The sequence below is a fragment of the Aulostomus chinensis genome, chromosome 20 (genome assembly GCF_037954235.1).
Source record: "Aulostomus chinensis isolate RoL2024-O1b breed Wild chromosome 20, RoL_Achi_v1.0, whole genome shotgun sequence".
Classification (NCBI taxonomy): domain Eukaryota; kingdom Metazoa; phylum Chordata; class Actinopteri; order Syngnathiformes; family Aulostomidae; genus Aulostomus; species Aulostomus chinensis.
The window spans coordinates 4681983-4706906 of record NC_141339.1 but is presented as its reverse complement, the minus strand read 5'-3'; the positions used below and the strand labels follow the sequence as shown (position 1 = coordinate 4706906).

At 40.3% G+C, this 24924-nt stretch overlaps 1 protein-coding gene across 5 annotated transcripts in view; it reads right to left on the bottom strand.

Annotated features, from left to right (window-relative positions):
• cnih3 (cornichon family AMPA receptor auxiliary protein 3) overlaps nucleotides 1–24924 on the bottom strand; it is a 97892-nt gene that overhangs the window by 9471 nt on the left and 63497 nt on the right. For 2 of the 5 annotated variants that reach the window (XR_015110617.1, XM_086189677.1), the window contains exons 4-6: nucleotides 8423–8534; nucleotides 1876–2023; nucleotides 1129–1184 (exon numbers count right to left, since the gene is read on the bottom strand). Coding sequence is in view for 4 of the 5 variants with exons in the window: in XM_086189677.1 (XP_086045803.1) it covers nucleotides 1157–1184; nucleotides 1876–2023; nucleotides 8423–8534 (288 nt within the window). In the remaining variant the exon portion in view is untranslated. Of the gene's footprint in view, nucleotides 1–1128; nucleotides 1185–1875; nucleotides 2024–8421; nucleotides 8535–24924 lie in introns of all 5 variants that reach the window. The other 3 variants (XM_086189679.1, XM_086189678.1, XM_086189676.1) reach the window with 3 other exon arrangements.

Genomic DNA, 24924 nt, shown 5'->3' with positions numbered 1-24924 from the left:
ATGTTTCTAGAAGCTCATGTTGAAAGTGTATTGACTTCATCATCTGACCGCACCGTGCACCCACACCCCCCCCCCCCACACACACACACACCTTCACATCAGCACCTGTGATACTCATGATGTTGCTTTTCTACCTGCGTGATGTTGCTGTGATAAACACATTAACAGCATACTATTCAAGCTGCCTTTTATTTTTTCCCCTGCAAGAATGGACATGTTGTATGTGTTAAATGTAAGATCACAGCGTAATCGCACACATACAAGAACAACTCCATGTTAAAGTTGCAATCCTTTTTTTTGTTGTTGTTGTAATGGAACGATTTTTAAATCATTTTTCGGAGTTATCATTTAAAAAAAAAAATTCATGAAAACTAAAATCTAAAACAATAAACCGTGTCTGTTGTGGATTTGGCTCTGACAAAATTTGCAACATCAATTAAAAGCTAAATATCAGTTAGTATGGTGGATAAAACTGCCATATTCTTAAATGACTAAGGAAGATAAAATAGCCTCAATAAAATAAATGCGCTGTTCATTTGGACATTAATAATGGAAACTAATAAAATGATGTATTTCCAATATATTTCAACATTTATTTCTATTCTCTCTGTCTATATTTGTACTTATTTCTGGTTTGATTTATTCCTTGTTTTCTTCACCTTTATGCTAATATGAAGGGGAGTTTAGATTATTCAGCGAAAGCTAACACTGCCCTTTTCCCCTGAGACTGAGAATCACACCAGAATAATGCCTGCAGAAGGTTCTATTTCAGAGCTCCAGCAAGAAGTCAACCTCTCTGGGTGAAGAAATACAGGAATAAACACAAAAATGTAAAATATTTCTATTTTCATTTCTATTTGATGCTTGAGGTTATTATTTTTTAATTTTTTTTACAATTTCATGTTATGTATTCACAGTGTTGTTTCTTTACGATTATGGCAATTTTTGTCCTCCATACGTATCATACATATCAACAAAATCACATTAATGAATGATGGCAAACTTTACACGGTCAATCACAATGTTGGAAATATGAGAAATCACAACGGTCAGATTTCCTGCTGAATACGAGAACTATGTCCTCATTCACAATAATAAAATAAAAGCTTAAAAATATAAGGATTGTACCTTTAAGTGTTCCCACTGATAAGACCTATTAGAGGGATATTTCCAGGTTCCACACACTGCAGCACCCACATGACACATGGAACAAGAATCCGCAATGAATATTAACAGCATTAATAGACCTGGACAGCAGGCATAGAACAGCAGAACATTTTAGCAGAAACATTCAGAAATGTTAGCATCACGATCAGAAGGGTAATTAACTCCTTAAGTACACAAAATGCAGAACGATGGAACATTATGCATTGCAGTTTGATCAGTGTGTGTTGGTGCTTGTCAATGAAGTAAAGAATCAAATTCTCTCAACATCACATGCATTAGCAGCGGTTCCCTAACGTAACTATCCTAACGGACCTGAAGATGTGCAGGGGTTTGCATGTGATTGCTAGAGAAATGGTTGCTTTATTCAGTGATTTGCACTCACATTGCTTCACTCTTTACCTTCGGAGAATAAATCAGGTGATTGTGCCCTGTGATGACCCTGAACCAGTGTTGCACCATGTAATAGAAACAAGCTGAAATCAAACTCAAAATGATGTGGATGTATTTTTTTTTATAACTTCGCGGTTTTGTATTTACTCCATTTCCATTCCAACCCTGGTTTGAATAATATGTTTAATGGTATATATATATATATATATATATATATATATATATATATATATATATATATATATATATATATATATATATATATAATTTTGCTGTGGCTAATTTAAATTCAAATGTAATGAATTTGAACATGCTCACCAGTAGAGATAGTAGAAGAAGGACAGGACAAAGAAGGACAGCTTGCACCAGGCCTCCTTCAGGCAGAACTTGAGTGTGTCGCCGTTCATCACAGATGCTGGGTCGTAGAGCAACTCCTTAGTGTCCGTTGGGGAATGGAAGTACCTACCACAGGGGGCAAAGACCACACCACGGGTAGTTGACCCGTTCCAGACCCCGGGATGGGGGGGAGTAGAGAGGTCGGGGAGATGATCGCAGAAATGGGGAGGAAGCATGTATGGAGAAGATGGTACGATGAGTTATGAGGACACCATCATGCAGCAGACATGAGCAAAATAGTAGTTGGATATGATCGCAGACAGAGATGGCAGATCTGTTATGCTTTGGATTTCACAACAAGCGTAAGCAGAATGCATAACTATTTCACAACTTTTCCAAAAAAGAAGCCCATGAGCAAAAGTAGCAGGAATAGTTTCAACAACTACATGCTAATGAGATCATGACTTCAGCTAGAAACCTCACTTTCAAAGCCAATAGTATCACACAGTGCTATAAAAAAGACCTGGTCAGGATTCTGTGTGCATGAGATGTGACGCAGTATCAGTGCCACATATTGCAAATGCCCTGCACATTAAATACTAAAAATGAAATGCTGTCTTTGGTTTTACATGCTCGATTAGAAGAATCATTGTCTTTTTTTGATTTGAGATAAAGTAAGCAAACTATAACACTGTAGACCACAAAGTTCTGTGAATCAAAGTCAAAGTTGGTCTTAAATTCATTTTGAAGTATTTGTGGATTATTGAGCATACAACTGGAAAAAGATGTGGATTATACGGGATGTTGCGCTGGCGAGTGTTTGTAAACTGACAGATTTGAACAGATTTAGCTCCAAGCTAAATATACGTGGAGGGTTCTTTCTGCATTCTCGAGTCACAAAGTAACGCAAGGGGGAAAAAAATATCTTTATCTTTATATCTTTATCTTTATCTTTATTTGTGAATGCTTGAGAGGTAAAATACTGTCCATGGAAGTGAATGAGTATCTCTTCAACATTTGATATCACAATTACTTTTATATACTGAAAAGAAGTCTTGGAAACAATATTTGTACATTCCCTTCAGTTTGCAACTTACTTTGCACGCTCACTACACTCATCAGTTCTGTTATGGGTGCAGCGGGCCGCTGCAGAGGCTCTTAAAAGCTCTTCCAAGCACCAAAGGGCAGACAGGCATACAGAGGTTGCATCCTTTGAAGGCTGCATTTGAAGGTTGAATGAGTCACAGCCGGTGCAACAAGGCTGTCTCATTTCCTTCTTTTCCCAGTTCTGGACAGGATTCTGTGGGTGTATTCTTTGAGGCTTTTTGCACCAATTAGCAATGGTGATAGAGCTCAACAATGACCCCTCACTTTTTGACTCTGGATCCAAAAGTGGAATGTTTTCTTTCAACAAGGTTTGTATGTGAACTTGAGGCTTCTAGTGGATCATATACCATGCAGTAGTGGTATAATCTGCTGGTTCGCTGTGCGTCTGTGGCCACAAATGGGATTTTCAGTTCCAGGACCACGCTGTTGAGCTCTACGGCAGATATTTTTATATATGCTAAGCTGATGTAAGTTTTACCATTTGTGGGCATTTTATTTAGGATAAGAAAAAGAAAGAGAAGGACAGAAAGTCTTCACTAGTTATGAGTGATCTCAGGAGGTTGCTAATGTATATAAACATAATGATTATCAAATGCTTCTCTTCTATAATACATAATACCTTTCAGCATTATGGTATGGCCTGATTATGTTGATTTAACAGATATTTATCTTTTTTTGACAGTAAGTGCTGACTCTAGGCTCCATATTTATAGATATCAATACAATTATAAATAAGAATTCTTAAAATCTACAAAGTTGTCTATTAAATTACGTTTTATTTCATTCATGGGATCAGACAGGACTCCGAACGAGAGGGAGAAAATGACGTGCAGTAAATGCTGCCAGCAAGGACTTAACTGCACGGTACATTTGTTTCCATGTGATATGGATTCAAACCCGTTGGTTATTGTATCATCCCAAAACTGCAGCCTGGTCTAGCAGAGGTTTATGAATAACAATGGTTCTCATGCAGAGACCTGTATTTCTGAGTCCAGCTCAAGCCCAGAGTTTGTGTCAAACTCATGGTCGTAGAACGGGAGGCGGACATAGCAGCACAGAGACCAAAACCTGTGCGATAGCTTCTGTTTCCAGCACGTATCTGATAGTACATAACACAACATGGCCAATTCACAAGATTTACCAGTTGTCATTTCATCTAGAGAAATTAAATGCAGATGTAGGATCCTATTTTTGTCTGCTCATGTGTCATGCTAGAATGATAAGCCTGACAGGTGGAGCAACAGTAGTACCATTACTACTGTCGGTGTGTTTGCTTGACATATCTTGTGGGGTTGACGGCTACAAGATATGTGGTGTCCCTTTGAGGTATGATCAAATGTTTGCATGCATGTTAAATACATTTTTTTTCCCAGATCTGATATGTCATAACTAAATACATATAGACTCCTCATCCGTTTCTAACTAGCTCCATATAGAAACAATTCAGTAATTTTCAGTTAAAGCAGTTTTGATTAAGAATTTTCCCATTGCAGATAACAGGCAATTATCACCCACTTTAAAAGCTGAAGAGAAATCCCCCCTTGAATTAGAAATCATACTGCTTTTTGCATTTAGAAAAACTAATATTTGCTAGAGAGAAAAAAAATTATAGCTCTGTCTCATTTACAGGCTATGTAAAAGTGCACTGTCACTAAAAAAGAGAACCTGCAGGGTTATTCATAGCTGAATGGGTTTGGGGATTTGTGAAACGTTTCCTGGAACTCTGCATCCCAGCGAGACTTGCTTCAGCAGGGATGTTAGAATTATGAAACGGGAGGTATGTCATTCAGAAAACGAGTACCCAAAATCCCTGGGAGACGACAGTGAGGGGAAATTGGCAGTACTGCCTGTTGTTAGAGGGCTGTTTATGCTCTAAGAGAAGAATCATCCCATAAAGTGCTTTCATAAGACAGAATTAGCCTTTCGGTGGAGCTGATATTAATGAACTTGTGTTATTAATGTATCAAGTGGGAATAAACCGGATGCATTTATCTTTTCGTTTATCAATCAGACATTTAGTTTGCATTTTGTGAAGTATGATGGGTAACCAAGTCAGACCAGGAGGCTCCGCCCTTACGCGTCCTCATAGACGATGTTTGCATTTCTATACTGTATGTTAGATCATGCACACTTGGTTCACAATGAAGTATGGTTTCCATATAATGAACATCTCGGAATTGTGTCTGTTTGGTCAATAGATGACTCATGCATGTATGAAGTATTTGATAATGCACTTGAAAGTACATCTTTTATGTAAAATGCATTGTTTGAATCCCACATGGTTTGTAATGAATTACTGAATATAAATCAATCCCATGTATTTTTTTCATTAGATACATGCAAAAATGACTTATGATGAGGGGAAACAAGGTTAGCTAACAAACAAACAACTACAAACAGTTGGCTTGTAATGTCATTCATAGTCACACTTGATAATATTTGTGAAACAAAAATAAAGACAAGTGCACAGCAACAATTATATCAAGAACACTGCATCGTTTTATATCCGCACAGATATTCACATTAAGGATCACTCTGAATATTTTAGACAAAAAGAAACACCCACACATGGGCAAGCACTCACTCAGAGCCCTGTTTAAGCAAATCTAAGGCGCACGGTGCCTTTGGGAAGTGTCCAATCATTTCATATCGCTTAAACAGTTCATCATCTGACCGTTAAGTCTTGCACAAGGTACAAAGGGCCATTAGCCTCTAAATTAATCAAAGGTGTGTTTTGCATACAACATGAATGTAACCTATGCTGGTGTCAGCTCCCATTCCTTTTAAGAGACAGGTGGGCCTGCGCCTTGGCGTATTGCTTTCTAGTTTGCATCTCCAGTGTACTATCTGTATCCACTTTTATCCCAGAGATTTTACCCCGTGCTCAAGGTTCCCCTGTCCTGTCAAGCAAAAAGGTACCAACCACTAAATGCAGCCTGTCTTATCTTTAAAGTCAACCGGTAAAGATGGAAGAGCATTATGCAGAAATCACCTCGAAAGCAGTTGGTCAACAGGTTGAATATCTAAATTTAGATGTAGGGTGGGTTCATTTGAAGATCTGTCCACAATAGAAGAGCAGGATGCTGGCATGCTGGAAGTCTGAGCAAAAGAGATTCAATGGTTTACGTGTGGTTGCCCCTACCTTTGTTCCGTCATTCAGGCCTCCTTTCAACCCTCTCTCCATTTTGTCTGCACACTGCCAGCAGCTTCCAGCCCCTAATTCATCTGCCCACCCCTTCACCCCCCCCCCACACCTTCAGCATGTCCCCCATCCACACCACAATTTCGTTCCCTCTTTCCTTGAAATAAACCCACTTATCTCACTTTCCCAGTAGTCTGTGTCTGTGCTTGGATCCTGTACAAACTAAAGCCCATCATAAGTTGGAGGGAAAATGGCTCGCTACCCACTGATCAAACACTGTGAAATCATCCCTGGACTGTTTTGAAGGGCTCAGGCCCAACTTGTGTAGCTAATGGACATGCTGGCTCCTCCTGGTTAACTGGTAAACATTTTAGCCTGATTACTTAACTATCAACATAGACTGTAACTAACTAACTAGCTGGCATTTTGGCTTGACTAGTACACATGTACACTGTAACTTGCAGACATGACAAATAGTTACAATTTGTCAAGCCAACATGTTAATTCGTGCGCAACATTCCAATTAGCCAATAGCCAATTACCTAGGAGCCAACAGGAGGCATCCATGCACATTTAGTGGGACTAGTGAGCATTTAGATTTTCACTTTTTTAACTTGTGAATGTTTTGAACTTTAGTTGAACTAAAGAAGTCAAAATTTCCCCCAAAATACAAAATAAAACATTTATTTTCCACTAGCAGTGAATAACAGTGTTTGACAAGATTTCATGTCCTCCACAAAAGGATCTGCCTTGATTTTCTGTTTTTTTCCAACTGCATCTCATTTTGGCAGATTTTCAAGTGGAGACTGCAGTCATTTTCATGGTCATATCATGTCTTTTTTTTTTTTTTTTTAAACCGCGTTGAAGTGTCATACAGGCATGCAGGAGCCATGTGATGCTCCTGTCCACTACACATGACTGGATCTATTTGGCTCCTCATCAGAGTCCCTCCTCTGCCTAGTCTGAATTTTCTTGTCTGTTATAGGTGTCTCTTCCATCACTCACTTGTTTTATCTCTGGCATACCATCCCATGCCTCCCCATACTCCCTCCTTTGTTTTCCAATCCACAACATACGGAATTGCGCTACACTCTCTGCCACATCCATACTTCTCATCTCAGCTGTGCGGGAAGCAGAATCTGTAGCCAGAAGGCATCTGGCACAGTTTCCAATTAATAAAACAGCAAGATGTCCCCTTCTCTCCTTTCCACTCCTCTCCTCTCCTCTCCTTTCCTTTCCTCTCCTTTCCTTCTTCAACCAGCTGAGTTCAAACCAATCAGGCTGCTAGCAGTCCATGTCAGCCCTGCAACAGCAGGAAGAACAGTAATAAAGACAGGAAAAAAGGAATGAATGGTGACCCAATTTCCAAACTTCGCCTTTAAGGGTTTCCAGAAGTCTTGGTGCAGAGATACTCTTGCTTTTATCTACCCAGCAATTCCTGGGTTCTTTCACAGCTTTGCATCCTGAACAATTAATGCTATAATCGTCTGCATGATGCAATTAAGCGGATAAATGGTGGGGGAAATACTGCATATCAGGAGGAGATGTAGTATCAGCAGAGGATTCTGAACCAACAACTATGTCTTTATCTTTGATTATTAAAAGACGTGTCTTTCCCATCGTTGTTGGTGTCACCAGCCTCACTACTCACTCAAATATAAAAAAACTCTTGGTGTAATTAAACAGTACAACACTCAAGAAGGTGACAATATCATTCATGTTCTATTTTAAGAATGTGATTGTTGCTGTTTGTCTGTTGTCAAGGTTGCGGAAGAACCAGAGTTTGTATTATTTGATTTTTTTTACTTTTCTGAGAGTTTACGATAGCAAAACATGGCATTTTGCTGGAATCTTTGGATGACATCAAACCTAGATGACATTAGAGAAATATTATTTTTTGTTTTTTAAAGTAACAGTATTCAGGAAGTAAAAAGACAATGACGCCCTTATTACACTGCGGTCAATGGTTGTAATAAATGCTGATTTTGTATGTATAGAAATGCCACTCCTGAGTATTCTGTTTATGTGTCTTTCCTTTGCCTGTCAAGATGATTTTATGTGAAATGTTTGTTTTGGAGTTCAAAACCTGCCTGAAATACATTTGTAAATGTAAGAGTTGCTGGCAGATCACACTGACCAACATATTTTTATGAAACATTTGTATGATGTCTTCTAAAAATTGATTTATGGGTGAGCCCATGAATTTCGACTGCACCTGTGCAACATTAACTGGTACAAGAGCAGCCACACAAACACACACAGAAAGTTTGAATATTTACCTCCATGTGTTGTAGAAGAGCAGAGGGATGTTGAGGCCCACAGTCAGCCATTCCTGGGCACACAGGAACATGATGCAGAAGAGCCCATGGATGGAGTACTCCGGTAGCACCAACTGCAGCATGGACATGCAAGAGGTGAAGACAGACTTTACTCTCAATAGAATCCATTGAGCACCCAGCAACACTTAATCCTAGAACGCTATCATCAGATGATTTTCACCCGCAGGGTTCTTGTCGTGTCATTTTGTGGGGTCTCCCATTGTAGATGAATTTTGTGTGATGAAGGAATGCGTCATTCACAAGAAACAGGCTGGAGACTCAGAGATGGCTTATCCTGGACACTTCAATGGACGTCCATAACAGATGTACAAGGTTCGCTGTGAGATGAGGTTGAGTCAGCTCCCCGAGAACATCTGAGTCCCAGCCCTCGTCACACCAGTAATGGCGGACGCTACCAGTAACACCTAGTTGGGACATAGTGTGACCAGTCTAAACACAGCTATGCATCAGGCTAACGCTGGCGTCGTAAGCATCAGCTTTACAACCAGTTAAAAGAACTCACGGGAGACGCCACAGGTTCACCCCCAGCCTCAGGTCGAGGCCCAGGGTCAGATCAGCTTTTATCCTTACAGACGAATTACAAGGATAAGACCAAGAAAGTTAAAACAAAGGACACCAGATGAAATTCCTCATCACCCATGGTGCCTTTTTTTTTTCATTTTATGTGACATTGCATATTGGAAAATTAAAGAAGAGTCCTTCAATTTGGCATACAGTGTTGTACTTTAATATATTTGGATGAAAACTACATTTTATCAGTAATATTATATCGGGTAAAATATACCTGACGTTAGTGATGATGTTACAAATTTTAACCTTAGTGTTCTAGGGTTAAGCATACTTTAGTGAAGCAAACCATGGAGAATGAAGCCACTGCAGGCATGTTAACCAGGTAACGAGCTACATTTTAATGCAAGAAAATCACCTCTGAGTCATCAGTGTCATGCTATGTTTACATATATTTTGGTATGTCTATCTCCTTTCACTCATGAACCCCATTTATTCCAAATATCTATTAAATTATATGTCTGACATCATTTCCAAAAAAAAAAAAAAAGTATATTTCAGTAAATTTAAGGGAAGTCGGTTAGTTGTCACCAATTTATCATCTCAATGCTCACAGGTATATAAAAAAAACCCACACACACATCATTAGGATTCAAATCCTTAGCCTTGCCTATATTTAACCACAGAAAATCTGTCTATCTGCATGCATTCCAAATGGATAAATGCCCCATCTAGATTATAGAGAGCTTAGCTCACAATAGGCAGCACACACTGATGGCAGGGCTCCATCATTATCATAATAACTGGAGGGCTCGGCCCTCCGAATACATGAAGCCAAACAACCTCCTGGCAAACAGTAAAGATCCCACCCCCCAAAGCAACAAGCCTGTTGTTCTCCAAAATAAAATGAGTTGGGAAAAGAAGCTTATATGTACAGTTTTTGATCCATCACAAAAAAGTTCCACACGTTCTTCCAAACCGCGAGGCTGAAATGAACAGGGAGCTCAAGTACACTTTCAGTGGTATAACAATAATTAACCTGAATTTTAACAACGGTAATCACAGCAAAGAAAATATTGCAGTGTCGAATGTTATCCTGGCCCGTAAGGCCGTGGCCTGAATGCCGGTGCGCCTTATTACAGCTGTTATCTGAACACCAGCTCAGGCTCTGATATGATTACCATGCAAGCACGGCGTGAACCTGCACCATCAGATTCTCTGGCCACTTGATGGTACAGTGAGCTTTGATAGGTTATTCCCTTGTTACTGCAAATTTGTTGGGCAAAAAGGAATGGCAGGAAAGGAGATTTAAAATTTGAAAATATAACGGATGGGTGGGGGACCCCGCAACGTGGCTGACTCCATGCTGTGAGTTGCTGTGTGGCTGAGTGACTATGGTTCCTGTTGGCTGCTGCTCCCTCCAAAAGAATCATTGCAAACTGTGCCTTGTAGGTTCCTCTTCAGCTGTCGTGACCGTTCACATCTCCAGTCTGGGACCACTACAGAACATAGATACAGAATACAGATGGGACTTCACACTTACCGCCTCTTGGTCACAGTTTGCAACACTGACCACATGAGGTCCCAGACTTTTGTTTTTATGCGCTCGTGTACTTTCCTGTTTTCATATAAATCATTAAACGACAAAAAAAGCTCTCTCAGAGCAGCAGGTCTGCTGCTTATGGCATCAGGCTGAATACATAAAGTATGCCCCATTTTTATACAATAAATAAGTAAATTTAATAAATAAATCATAATTAGTTTGCTCACTCATCATGTCCATTCTTAGCTGCTAATTAACAGCATCTTGTTTCATATTTCTTGAAACAGCAGTAGTTGTCTCTTAGAAATAAAGAAAGGAGAAATGAGCAGGGAGATGAAACCAAAGGGTGTAAAAACACATCTAGTTTTCTCAGGAGCAGAGCCAGGGAGCTGTAACTATTAATTAGTGTAAATGTTCCCAAAATCTTAGAACACATCTGTTTAGCCCAACAGTATGTTTTAATCCCACACTGGCCTGGCAGCAGAGGGATAAAGGAGATCAAGTCAGATCTGAAGAAAGAGGGGGGAAAAAAAGCCCCAGACACCACAGCTGCATTTCATCACAACATAAAAAAGGGACAGAGGGGACAAGTGTGCAACTGCCCCTGTTTGTTAGTTACTGGGAGCAGAAGGCCTGTCAGTCTATCACATCCATCCATCCATCTTCTTCTGCTTATCCTGTTAAGGGTTGCAGGGGGGTGGAGCCTATCCCAGCAGACTTCGAGAGAGAGGGGAGACCCTGGACGGTCACCAGTCCATGGCAGGACCAACACATATAGACAGACAACCATTCACACTCACAGTCACACCTACGGTCAATTAGGACAGAAACCCAACAGAGCTGAACCCAACAGAGTCTGGATGTCTTTGGACGGTGGGAGGAAGCTGGAGTACCAGAGAGAACCCATGCAGGAACAGGGAGAACATGGAGACTCCACACAGAAAGATCCCGTGGCTGAGCGGGGACTCGAACCCGGAACCTTCTTGCTGTGAGGCGACAGCGCTGACCACTGCACCACCGTGCCTCCTCAGTCTGTCACAACAATGGGAAACGTTTCCCCGTTCCCAAAAATGCAAGAGGAGCAATGTGTCACACCCAGTGAAGGCTAACTTTCTGAGGTTCCTATGTTTGCCCTATTAGATCCAACTGTCTAGATTGATATTTCTGATGCTTGTATCAGGACTGCTGAGCCCCTCTCCCTAAATTTTACTTCCCTCCAAATTGACAATTCTGTGCTGAGAAATTAAACTCTGAGGGGAGTGTCCCTCTCCTGTCTGGACAGTAATGATTTTCAGTTTTCAGCTGTGTTCATATATTCATTTGATGACTTTCCTTTTTTTTCTCATTTTCCTTAGTTTTTTTTTATAGTGTGCATTCCCATCTCTTGGTCATTTTTGTGACTTCTTCAGTTTCTCTGTGTACTTTTGGCCTGCTGTTTCTGTCTCTAAACCACCAAAATTAAAAAAAATTCTTAAGCCAGAAATTGATTTTTGCCTTGAGCTCACAGATGTTTTGCTCCTGCTGCACGACAGCAAAACTGCCCAAAAAAACAAACGTCTTTTTACAAACTCTCAAGAGCATCATCCAGTGTAATCCATGTTTTCTTTAATCAGTTGCACGCTCATTAATCCACAAACGCTGTGGTCGTGCTCGTTCAGCTCTCCCTGAAATGTTCCATTATTTCCTTTGGAAGATCTATTGCTGATGGTGTTGAAAATGCTAGCTGGCATAACAGAAAAGGGGTTGAACTTACCAATTCTTTCAAAAGCTCTCTTTCCCCAATTAGACAAAATTAAGCGATTGGTTATCTTCACAAATGGCCGGCATGTTACACAGTTGGAACCAAAAGAGTCGAGCAAACAATAAAGTCTTGCGTGCCACCCTGGGAGGTTTTTTGTTTGCTGCAACTGTTTGCCATGCAAATCCCTTCAACTGAAGAACCCAAATGTCTCAGTGCACTGACTGCTGCAGCCTTTTCCATGCTCCTCTTAATAATATTCAAACAAAGTCACTTGACTGCTCATGTATATTTGACAGCGACACATTTCTGTGCCATTCTGGACCTCCTGGCCTTGAATCGTTACTGTACACGCTGCCATAAAGTGGCACCGCTCAGGATGCATTATTCAAATGGCCACGTACTTCCTAATAGCGAGGAAAACACATTTTTACTGAATAGCTCTTCAACGGCAGGAGAAGGAGAGAACTGCTGCCGAGACAAAAAACTAAATGAATCCATTTGCCATCACGTGTACAGCAGAGTAGTTTCACACACGCGCTAATACAGTATGCATGGGATACATGGGTGGGGACGCAGACACTTGTCCCTTCCTCAAAGATAAAGAGCTCATTAAAAAACAAATAGTCACACGGCGCTTTACATTCTTCCTTTCTGTCCCCGTCTTGTTCAAATCCCTAATGTATGATGGATGACAGCCTTCTATCCAGCAACCGCGGACAGTTTAGAGACAACAACACAACAATCAGATGATGTGAACATGGGGAATGGGATTAAAACAGCTTTGTCACTAACAATTAATAAACAAAGAGCTTGTACCCGGCTAGCATAGAATTCTGCATTGAGGTGGGTTTATAGCTGAAGGCACCATTGATATAAGATGATAAATCCAAATATATAAAGGCCTAATATTTCTACAATAGAATGTAAGACTTTCTATTTTGCTGTCCCGCATAGACACTAGAGGTGGGTTAAAAATGTCTATATACCGATATTTTATCGATATACATTTGTAGGAAAGATTATCGATACATGAATCCCAGTATTGATCTTTTAAAATGCATTCAATTTTACCCATTTATTTTTTTGTTTTTGTTCGCCCCTTTAGTCTGGCGTGATTTAATGCGTCGTGCAACGTTATTGCAGTCAGATCATCAGATCTTGCGAGATCCAGGCCATGTGCCTCCGGTCAGAGAACAAGAAGATGGCAGAAGCGCAACTTTAATCTCCGGCAAATTTAAGTGCCGATGTCTGGCAGCACTTCGGCTTTAAGAAGCGAGAAAACTGCGCCCAACTTGACAAAAATAATGCCGTGCGCAAACTTTGCAAAGTAGAGGTTAAGTACAATGGAAATACAACTAATCTCCGGAGCCGTTTGACTAGGCATCACCCAGAGTACACTCAACAACCAGGAAACTACACTTAACTGCAACAACCCTCGCTGGAGAAAGCATTTGGGACGAAGTTTCCATCCACGCCTCCATGTGCAGAGAACATCACTTCAGCTCTGGCAATTTTGATCTGCAAGGACCTCAGACCATCCTGTGAGGTAGAAAATGTAGGCTTCAGACACCTCGTCCAGACACTGGAACCACGCTATGTGCTACTGACATGGAAACAACTGAGTCAAGTCACAATCCCAAAGATGTACAGAGATGTTAAAAACAACGTCGCAACTGCACTGAAATCAGCAGAGAGAGTTGCCATCACTTGTGACAGCTGGACAAGCAGAGCTATGGATTCCTACTTGACCATCACCTCTCATTACACTGACAGTAACTGGTCCCTCATGTCCCACGTTTTACAAACGCGGGCGATTAAAGCTCGCCACACCGTGAGTCATATTGCTGAGCTGCTGACGGTTTGTGGAAGTCTAAGTTGCCCTTTTGTTTTGAATGACAGTCGGTCATATATTTAAATAAAAAGTGCATGATGTTGTATAACTATTGTTTAATGGTCAGTTCTCAATGTAAATATTCATATTTAATTATGCAGCAGGTAAGAGGGTTACTTTTACAATTATATTTACAGCATTAGTCCTTTGAGAATCTCTTCTTCCATTACCAAAGCAAAATTGGTCTTGTAACTAAAATATCGTATCGTATATTGGATCGAATCGTATCGGAAATCGGATTGACTTGGGACCTAGTGTATCCAAATCGTATCGTATCGGGAGGTCAGTGGTGATACCCAGCTCGAATAGACACCCAGATTTTTCCCATTTTTATGTACTTTTCCTTGTAAAAAGGTGTAAAATAAATCAACAGTATACTAAGAATCACTGGATTTGAATGAATTCACTCAATAGTCTATATTAATTTGCAAATGATAGCTTGAGGAGAACGTTCACTTGAAACAGTAATCAGGGAATAAGAATAACGTTTCTAATCTGAAATCTGCTACCTGGCAACTTGATTCTCCTACATTATTGAGAGTGATGATGAAAGGCAGCAATGGAGCTGCCGTGACAATGTCAGCACCCTGGATGACGTACAACCACTGGACTGTCAAATTCTTCAAAGGTTATTGAAAAGAAGATAAAAAAAAAAACCTACCTAATTTACAGCCCAGCCATCCATCTATCATCAGTCTGGTCCTGTTTCAGTTTGTGTCACTCCCAACAGTTCGCCAGTTCACCATCACAGAGCAAATTTATTGTGTTTTGCCGAAGCTAATATTTCTGCAAATGGAGTAGTGATGCTGTTTTAACCTTCTTGGAATGAAACTACCTGCTTCCACTTCCTGAAGGCGGTCAAAATGTTGCTATTTCACTCACATGGCTGAAGGTAAACGGAACCTAAATGACACGTTGACGGTAAAACAATACCTGTATACCAGTCGAGGCCATGTTTCCTCGTTCTCTATGCACGTACACGCAGACTCAGCTTCTGATGTATTTTTAAAACTTGCTTGGCTTTGATGCAACTGAAATGACTCAATATGGCTGACATCATTTTGTGTTCCAGGACTTTGTCTTTCTCACACACCACAGCCTCACCCAACACAGAGGGCTGCAGGACAGCGCTCAGTATGAGACAAATACAAAGTCCCTCCATTTTAAATGTAAAGGGACACCTTAATGTAATACAGGGTACATACAAAATGTTTATATATATATATATATATATATATTTATCATACATATTCAATTTATTTGTTGTATTTTATGCTACGTACCAATCAAATGTGATTGAGGGCATAGATTAAAGACCAAGTCAATGCTGAATTGTGATTGTGGACTGAGAATTGATGCGTTTGACTTGTTAATACATCCACTGACGGTAGGGTAAACTAGGCTAGACTAGGCTAACCAGCTGAAGACCGTGAGCATTAAATATTCCCTGATGTTTTTGAAAAAACATCATCAGCTGATTGTTCCTTTGTTTGGGCGCCAAGGGCTGACTTTAATATCTAAAATTTAGCGCTAAATATTGTTTAAATGTATTACGACGTCTCGGATGATTGTCTGGTGCAGGGACATCTGAGTAGTACTTTTGTCAACAGCTAGTAGCCTGCTGGAAGCAACCAAAATTGAATTTCCAAAGATGGCCGGTAAAAAAAAAAAAAGTTAAAATGAAAAAGCGATTCAAACAGAAACGGATGAAAGAATATGCATTTATTCCCCCACGCACCTCAAAGAGAATTCTCTAGCCTTGATTCATAACTGTGCAGCATTTGCAGTGCCATGCTAAGGAATTCAAGAGAAAACAACAACTAATAAATGCAAATCTACAACTCATAATCTGTATGTCTGGATATATTTGCCAAACTTTTGGTAATATGAGAGTACTGTTGCCAGATATAATGGGTTCTAGCTACATTTTTGAAACATTTAATGGGAATTAATAAAAGAAGCTCCGTCTCCATGAAAATTTTTGGGAACCGGAATGAGCTGAATTGAGAAATCCTGACACACTCACTAGGTAATGGTGGCCTTTATGCAGGACTGAAATTATCAAACATCCTGAAATCACAAAGATGAGGGGATGTATGGAGTAATTATGTCAGTTTTCTGAATAAATCGCACCAGCCTGCTTTTCTGATGTCTCATAAGGCGCCTAATTCCTGTATCTTTTGCTCAGACTGCTCTCTGCATTTCATTATATCTTCCCTGGTTCCTGAGGCAACGCACCTCCACCGGTGCAGCCCTGAGGAATGTTTGAATGCACAGGCACTGCTGTGACTTCCCAGTTTTGAATCTGGCTCTTATTTTTGTGCATTTGTTACCACCTTTTTTCCTGTCTATTTCCCACTATTAGTGTCCAACAATGACTTGAAATGACCAAAACAGGGTCATGTACAATAATAATTTAATGCTCTTGAAAATGTATTGTATCCCTTGTGGTCATACAGGGTTTAAAAAAAAAAAGCATGAATTGGAGGAAACACATAGGTTGCAACAATTTACATGATTGTTGGTGGTCAGAGTGGATTTGACAAGACCAAGAGAGCTATTTCACACTATATTCCCACTTAAATCAAAAAGAACAAAAGCCCTTCTCTTTTGCTTCAAATCCAGTGTTGGAACTCCATAATACTGAGTGGAGGTCAAGCGTGCGAGTCGGCAAAATTGTGTGAACAGCTATGTTGAAGTTTGTTGTGTATCTATCACAATATAATGAGTGTGTAAACACACAGTAGCACAAACAAACCATGTTTTCCTCAGTCCACCACCAACAAAGCTGGACCTGGCCCTGCAATCCTCCTGAGCATGCTTCTTTTTTCTCCCTTTCCCCCATTTCATGGCTCAGTAATTATAACATTTAAGGTGCTGGAAAGGACTGTGAACACACACACACACACACACACAAACACACACACACACACACACACACACACACACACATACACAAAAATGAAAATGCAAATGATAAATAATTTTTGAAATATAATGTAGAGTGTGTGTGGCCCTGCTGTGACTCTAGCATTTAGCAAACACATCCACTACACAGAGTATACACTTGTGAATGTGTATGTGTATTGGAGCATATGTATTCAATTTCCATGCTGATGCCTGTGAAACAATTTTCTTCTCCGCATTCGCAGCTTCTCTCCAACTGTGTGTGGATTGTGGATTACCGTGTGTGTGTGTGTGTGTGTGTGTGTGTGTGTGTGTGTTGACAGAGGGACCCATCTGGGACTGGAGATCTGTTTCCCTGGCTACAGTGCCCCGGGGGCCACCCTTACACCCATCTGATCCACCCAGAGGGTTTCTACACTGGCAGGGCTTCATTCATGTGGGAGTCTATATTTAACGCCAGTCACTCGAAGTATCCCATGATACACAGCATCACTATGCTTAGGAACACTTTGTGCAAAGTTGTATTCCAGCTATGAATTAACCCCAATTCCTTCTTTACTCTCTTTTGTCTTTCATGGCGTTAGACAGTTGTTTTCCTCCCGAGGCACCGTTTACAGAAGCGAGTGATTTCAGATGCAAATAGCCGTTAGCAAGGCAGTGACAAACACACTCAGGTAAAAGCTCTCATATTTAGTCAGTGCTGAACATCACCTTGTCCTTTCCTGAGAAAAGATAAGACCATGTCTGTAGTTGTGACCATCCATGGAGGATTGCATCAAGTCACTTCTCATCTTACTCATCTCTCACTCATGTAAATAATTCAAATGATACTTTTGAACTAGAATCTTGAGTATTTGGATCATGTAGCTTGTCAGAAATACTTGTGAGTTGTCAGGTTCAGCTAATAGGATAATGAGACTGGTCATGGATAAAGCAATGAATTCTCGGCATCCCATTGCAACAAAGACCTTCCCAATGTTCTGGGCAGCTTGGCTTGTTAGAGTGTAGCCCATGGAATGAGATATTTCACCAGGATGAAATGACCTCCCAGGTAACTTGTAGCAAGAATTTATTCCTTGACAATTATTGTAACAGTTGTTTTTCAATAAAGAAAAGATGTCGGTGAGTCCCGAGTAGAGCAGCATTTTCACGATTAAAGTTTTAAAGGTAAAAAAACGAGTAATACAAAAAAATATAAAACACAAAAGTTAGTCAGAAAGCTTTGAATTCCGAAAGTTTTTGCCAAACCCAAATGGAACTTCCTGGAGCGATTACACAATTCAAAACACTGTGGTCTTCCTAGCAACACAAGTGACAACACCTCAATCACCAGCCAGCGCCAACATCCTGACACACAACGATCCAAGTAGTGTCTACACTCTACAGTTTGACATGATGGGACCAGCCCACTTACTTCCTGTTCACATGTGGACAGGAAGTAAGAGGGACAAAGGTGCTCTTGTGTTAATGCTGGTATGGTAAACCATGGTATCTCTTGTGTTAATGCTGGTATGGTAAACCATGGTATCTCTTATGTTCATGCTGGTATGGTAAACCATGGTATCCACTTCTAACCAAGATAAACAATGACAATTGAAACAGTACACACTGTTGGCACACCAGGTTAAAATAAAAAAAAAAACAACAAATAAACAAAAAAACCAAAGAATACATTTATCATCAAAAAGAGAGATACCTCAAAACAAATGGAAGAACTCTATCTGGACAGATTTTCCACGTGGCTACAAGAGGGAAGCTCTTCAGTTCTTCATCAGTGCCTCTGGTGTGGTCCCCTATCTACAACGAGTCCTCCCTCCATACAAGATGTTTGCAGTGACATAATATCATGTCCTACTTTCCGGTTATTATAATTGATATGGCCACTAGATGGCAGTGAGTATTGGCCATTCTTACCACTTTTATTTACAACCTTCTGGTGGTTTTCTGGTGAGGCCAGACTGAGGGAAAAACAAGTTATTTCCATTTCCCAATCCTGATCAGTATCATGCAGATTCAGCTGTAATTTCCATGTGTTTAATAAACATGTCAGTAAATCTAAGGAGCGATCAAAATAAAATGCCTAATAATGGGGACGTAATTGCATGAAAGGAATTTGGTGATTAGTTCCCATCGCCTTGATGTAACATCATTAAGCGCAGTTGCTTGAAGATCAGAGGTAGGCGGAATCCCGAGGGTTGACACTGAAGGTGGGGGTGCTGGGCAAGAGCCTGTACAGTAGACGGAAGATGAAAGCTCTCACATGAGTCATCATGTGGATGGGTTTGTGATGAGGAGGTTGGGTGGAGGATGTCAGAGGGAAATGCAGCTGAGAAATGATAGCGAGTAGAAAGAGAAACCACTGAATGAGGTCTGAGAGTGAAACAATAACCACCTTAATGCAGCAATCACATAATGAGGCCTCGGACGCTTCTGAGAGAAGGAAAATGATTATGATAAGGTTGAATGTGGACTGTGCTAAAGATGACCAGTGGCCCAGTTCCTGGAGAGAGAATGCAGAAACTCCTTTCATGCTGTCGAGGTTGCAGCTCCTATTACAAATTAGTGTCCTTAGTCGTGATGAGGGCAAAGATTGCAATTAGAGGCACTTGGTCGAGGCTATGAATACCAGGATTTAGACATGCGATAATTATCAGATGTTAGAAGCGGGGCCCTAGACAGAGCATGCCACAGTCTCAAACAGAGGAACACGGATTGTGCTGCCTTAGTGAAGAACTGCAGAGAAATTTTTAGTCCTCATCAAATGGCTGATGTCAGACTCGCTGCTAAATCTGCAGGAGCAGTTGGAGACTGACAGCTAAAATGAATCCATACCATGAGCTGGATGTATGAATGGAGCTGCCAGCTCCAGGAGGATTTTTTTCTTTTTCAGAGGACTGTGGGGAAATTAGTGCATGTAGTTCTACGAATGTAAATCTCTGTGGGATTAATCAAGAATTTACACCAGAATAAGTAAGTCCTATTGACCAAAGCTTCATTGGACATAAACCCCCCTAAAAAACACGCGCGCAGTTGACACATTCCTTTACGGACTTTTGTTATTTTCTGTTTTATTTTGATGGATCTGTCTTTGACTATTGTTGGTTTTACTTGGTGTTTTAATTTTTCCCACTGCTCTTTGATTGCCTGCTTCATGTATCTCAGCTGTGCCTCGTTAGCGATCAGTCATTTGTGTTCGTGACTCCATCTGTTCTTCAGTTCATGGATTGTTGTCTACATTGCATCATGTGTTTCATGTCCGTCAGAGTTTATTTTGCAAGATAGTTCAAATTCTTCATGTTTTATGTGACGAATGACTTTCACAGTTAGCGTTTTTTTTTTTTGCTTGGTCCTCGTCAGATTTGTTTGTGTGGCTGCCCGTCACCCTGGTTGCAGCTCAACAGATTAGCAACTCTGCTTGCTGCCGTGTTGTGCTTGGAGAACTTTTCCTGGCCCCTTTTGTGAATCCTGCACACAAGTCAGTTTCCTGGTTTCCTGGTTTGTGACACAGGCCGTGTTTACTCTGACTGGAAAATCCAGATTTCGCCCAATTAAGACAAAACTCAGTAAGACGCTGCAGCGTAAATGGTATTTTCCGATTACTTAACTGAATAATAGCAAGAGATACAAATATGGACTACTACAATCTTAGTTGCTTAGTTGAACTGCTTCAAAAACATATCTACTGTAATCACACTGTGAGGCATTAAGGAAAAAAATGCCACCACATTTGTCCCGATTCACCTAAAATCTTGAAATCTGGTATGAACATTCTTTGGGCAAACATCTAACAACATATTTTTCATGGTCAAAATCAGGATTTTTTTTTTTTAATGAAGAAAAATGTAATAATTTTGTTCATATTTGATATTCAAACTTGTAATGAGTCCTGCGTTGCAAATACTTGATCGTGCTCTGTAGTTTCTCAGAAAAGACTATTTTTTTCACCTACTATATGATAAATTGTAGCTATATGGAACTTTGTTTTTTGCATGGATAGGACCTTTTGGCTTGTGTATACTGAAAGTCCAAAATACCAGAAAGAGTCAACATTTGTATTGCCTGATCCAGGGTATTTCCTACAATTGCTTTGAAAACTCTAGTCCCATGAGCCCGATGATTAAATGTAGTATTATAAGAAATACTCCCTTTTTTAGTGGTTTGACCTATTTTTAAAATGTCTTCATATTTGTGCTTAGACAAGCCCAGAGAACATTTCCAACAAATTCGAGGTTTCTATCGTCATCCCAAAAGGGTGAGAAATGAAACACAGTCGCAGCATGACACAAATTATGTCAGGTCGATACAAAAGACCCATTATGAGAATAGGATAGGAAATATTGTAAAACTTTAATTGTTTAATAATTAAGAATTGAGTCAATATTTGGATTATTGCTGTCCGCGTAAACCTGGTCAGTGATGGTCAAACACAAAGTTCTGCGGCATCAATAAGTTTAATGCGTCCTCATTTTTTGTGTGGATGAGAACAAAGGAAGAAGAATGAAAACGTTATGTGTCTCACTGAGATGAGAGCAAGTTTATGAGAGCGAAGGAGCAGCAGTGAAGGGAATAAACAAGAGAGGGCATATACAGTTCCTCAGCGGAAGAGAAAAATGAGACAGGGTGCGATAGAAACCATGGGCTTCCATAGGTGACACCAAGAAAGATAAGCAAGCAACAACAAAAAAGCAGTACAAAAGTAATACACATCAAAAACAGTGAATCTTTTGTCGTTATATTTGTGCAGTCACGCAAGTTATGAACAAGAAAACGTTAAATGTACCATTCTGCTTTTCCTCAGTTGCCATCTGTAAAATAATACAACGTGAAGGCATAAACTTTTCACTTTAAACTGAAATAAGACATGAGGAGTGAATGTGCTCATCGTTCTCTTTGACCGACGGCTCAGACGCACTGCTTTTTGCATGAAAAATGCTCCAACACTGATTCGACAGAGACGATTGTTCTTTTTTTTTAAATAGTTCGTTAAATGCACAGGATGCAGAGAAAAAAACAACTACATTACCCACAAAGGACCTTGAACACAGATGGTAAAGTTCACTTCTTTATAAGTCCAAACTTCCTGATTTATATTATTTTCTTCTTTTTTTTTTTAGACGAAGCCCCAACCACAGCTGACTCAAGTGACATCACCTGAGGCTATTTATCACATTTGTCACAGCTCCTTCTGAAGTCACAAAAGGCTTTAGAGAACTTTCCTCCACATATGCAATAGTAATCCCCAGGACCTCAAAACCCACTTTGATGTGTAAAATCAGAGTTCCCCTTTAAGGCACATAAAAATATCTATATTTTTTCCTCTCTGTCTCAAGTACATCAGTCAATTCCATGCGCATCATCTTCCTCTTTCTCCTTTGATTCCTTCAGCAGATGATGACTGAAGAAGCCGCGCTCCCTCTGAAGTACCGCTGCACAGCACTTCTGCATATAGATAACGTTGCATCATGTTTCGATCTATTCACAGAATGTAAGAAATCTGGCCTGCAGCACTGAGCTCCGACAATCATGATACAATTCTACTGTCAGAATACCTCCAGATATTAAATCTGAATTTTAAATGACAGAGCCTGGAAGCCCGTGAGGTAGTTTTTGATTGAGCAGTATGTAAATTATCTTTACGGTTATCGTGCAGACAAAGGAAGGGAAGGAGAATTTTAAAAACATATGGTAAAAGACATGCAAATGTACGGACTAACTGATCCAGACTGAAGTAAACTATCAAAATACAACTTTGTACGGCATCCCATGTGGTTTATTAGTCCACAGCCCTTCCCCAATAATTACGTCTTCAGTCACATTTGTGCATAATTGACTTGATTTTCCGTTCATTAATTAATAACCTTTTTTCTCATTGAGTTTGAGATGAAAGTCACATGAAACTTAACCGCTGGAATGAAAGCAACGCGATTTATACTTTTTTTTTTTATAGAATCAAAGCCGAACAGTGACGTGAATGAGGACGCGTCAACAAATAGTTTTAATTCAAGTATTAATACAGGCATGTTGAACAATAACGAAGCGTCTGTGGATTCACACACACTATTTTCTGCCAACCAGAATTATAGATGAAAGACAGTTTCACTGCTTCATTTCTCCCCAGTGGCATAAATTGTGTCTTACATTGCAGGATTATTTCCATTATTTAGGACTTCTGAAAAACAGGACACTGGCTGTACAAACATTAGCGGCTGTGTGGTTACTCATACCGTCAGGAGGAGGTGAGTGTTTTAGAGGGTGGCTCTATTGAACGTTGTTTGTGAGTTTTAATCCTTATCTCTCCTTGTTGACGCCACCCTGTCGTATGGCGTGATGCTGTCGACCAATCACAGCTGTTAGAAGAAGCAGCCACGGATGTGAGGAGTATTGAGAGAGTACTAATTTGTAAAACTTTCATAAGCACAAAGACTTTATAGATCCCTTAAATGTTACCTCAACATGTATATGGTATAAATACGTGACTGTATACAGAAAACGACAGAAGCAGAAGATTCAAGTGGATAAATAACTGTATATTAGACACTACAGGTGGCGTGAATAGTGCGTCCTTCACTTAACGAAAATGAAAATACTATAAATTTGTGTGTCATACAAAAATCCATCCACTTTAGCATTAAAACGTGCTTAAATGAGGCTGTGAATTACATGCTTCCGTTCTTCGTCGCCTAGTTAGAGCCACCATCGTCAGCCTCCCAGTCTTGCTTCACCCAGATTAGATATCGTTCCTCGTGTTGTCTCAAAGACCTGATCAGCTAGACTTTAGACATTGGACAGTCATGTTTGTATACACGTTGCATGTCTTATTTACCACATAATTATCAACTTACTTGAGTTGGTACATAGAATTAATTTGGAGTAGTAGAATATTAGCTGTTATAGTGACATTCTCAGATTGCTACTGACTATTTTACAAACTAATAACAACAGTAATCATAACCATCATTAAAAAGAAAGAAAAAAGACAAAGATATGACACCAGATAGCACCAAACCTTATCTCATGTGATGTCCTTTCATCACATATTTCCATCCATCCATCCATCCATCCATCCATCCATTTTCTTCCACTTATCCTGTTAAGGGTGGGGGGGTGGAGCCTATCCCAGCAGCTTTCGGGTGAGAGACAGGGTTCACCCTGGATGGGTCACCAATCCATCACAGGGCCAACACATAGAGACAGACGACCATTCACACTCACAGTCACACCTACAGTCAGTTTAGAGTATCAATCAGCCTCGTACCCTCTTGATGTCTTTGGACTGTGGAGGAAGCTGGAGTACCAGAGAGAACCCACGCAGGAACAGGGAGAACATCCAGACTCCACGCATATTTCCAAGATGGTATTTCTACCCTCCATTGCTAAGACAGAATCTCATATTTGACAGCCTATAACATAGGCAGGCGCCTGATAGCAGCATGTTGGATTACAGAAATGCTCTGCGACTTAATTTAGTAAACCTCACTGGATTTATGTCGCAAATTAATTTACATCCCGTAAATTAAAGACGGGGTGGCACGGTGGTGCAGTGGTCAGCAGAGTCGCCTCACAGCAAGTAGGTTCCGGGTTCGAGCCCCAGCTCGGGCACGGGGTCTTTCTGTGTGGAGTCTGCATGTTCTCCCTGTACCTGCATGGGTTCTCTCTGGTACTCCGGCTTCCTCCCACAGTCAGGCCAACACTAGCAGGAGCTCAGGAGATGTAATTTCCTTTAGATGTTCATCAGAGGAAGAGCTCTGTTTGTGTTTTAGCTCTGTGTCTCAAGCTAAATCCAGAGTCTTCTCAGTATTTCGGTGCTTTTTGTGCTACATGTCAGAATGTTTGTGATGAGTGGAACCAACCAAT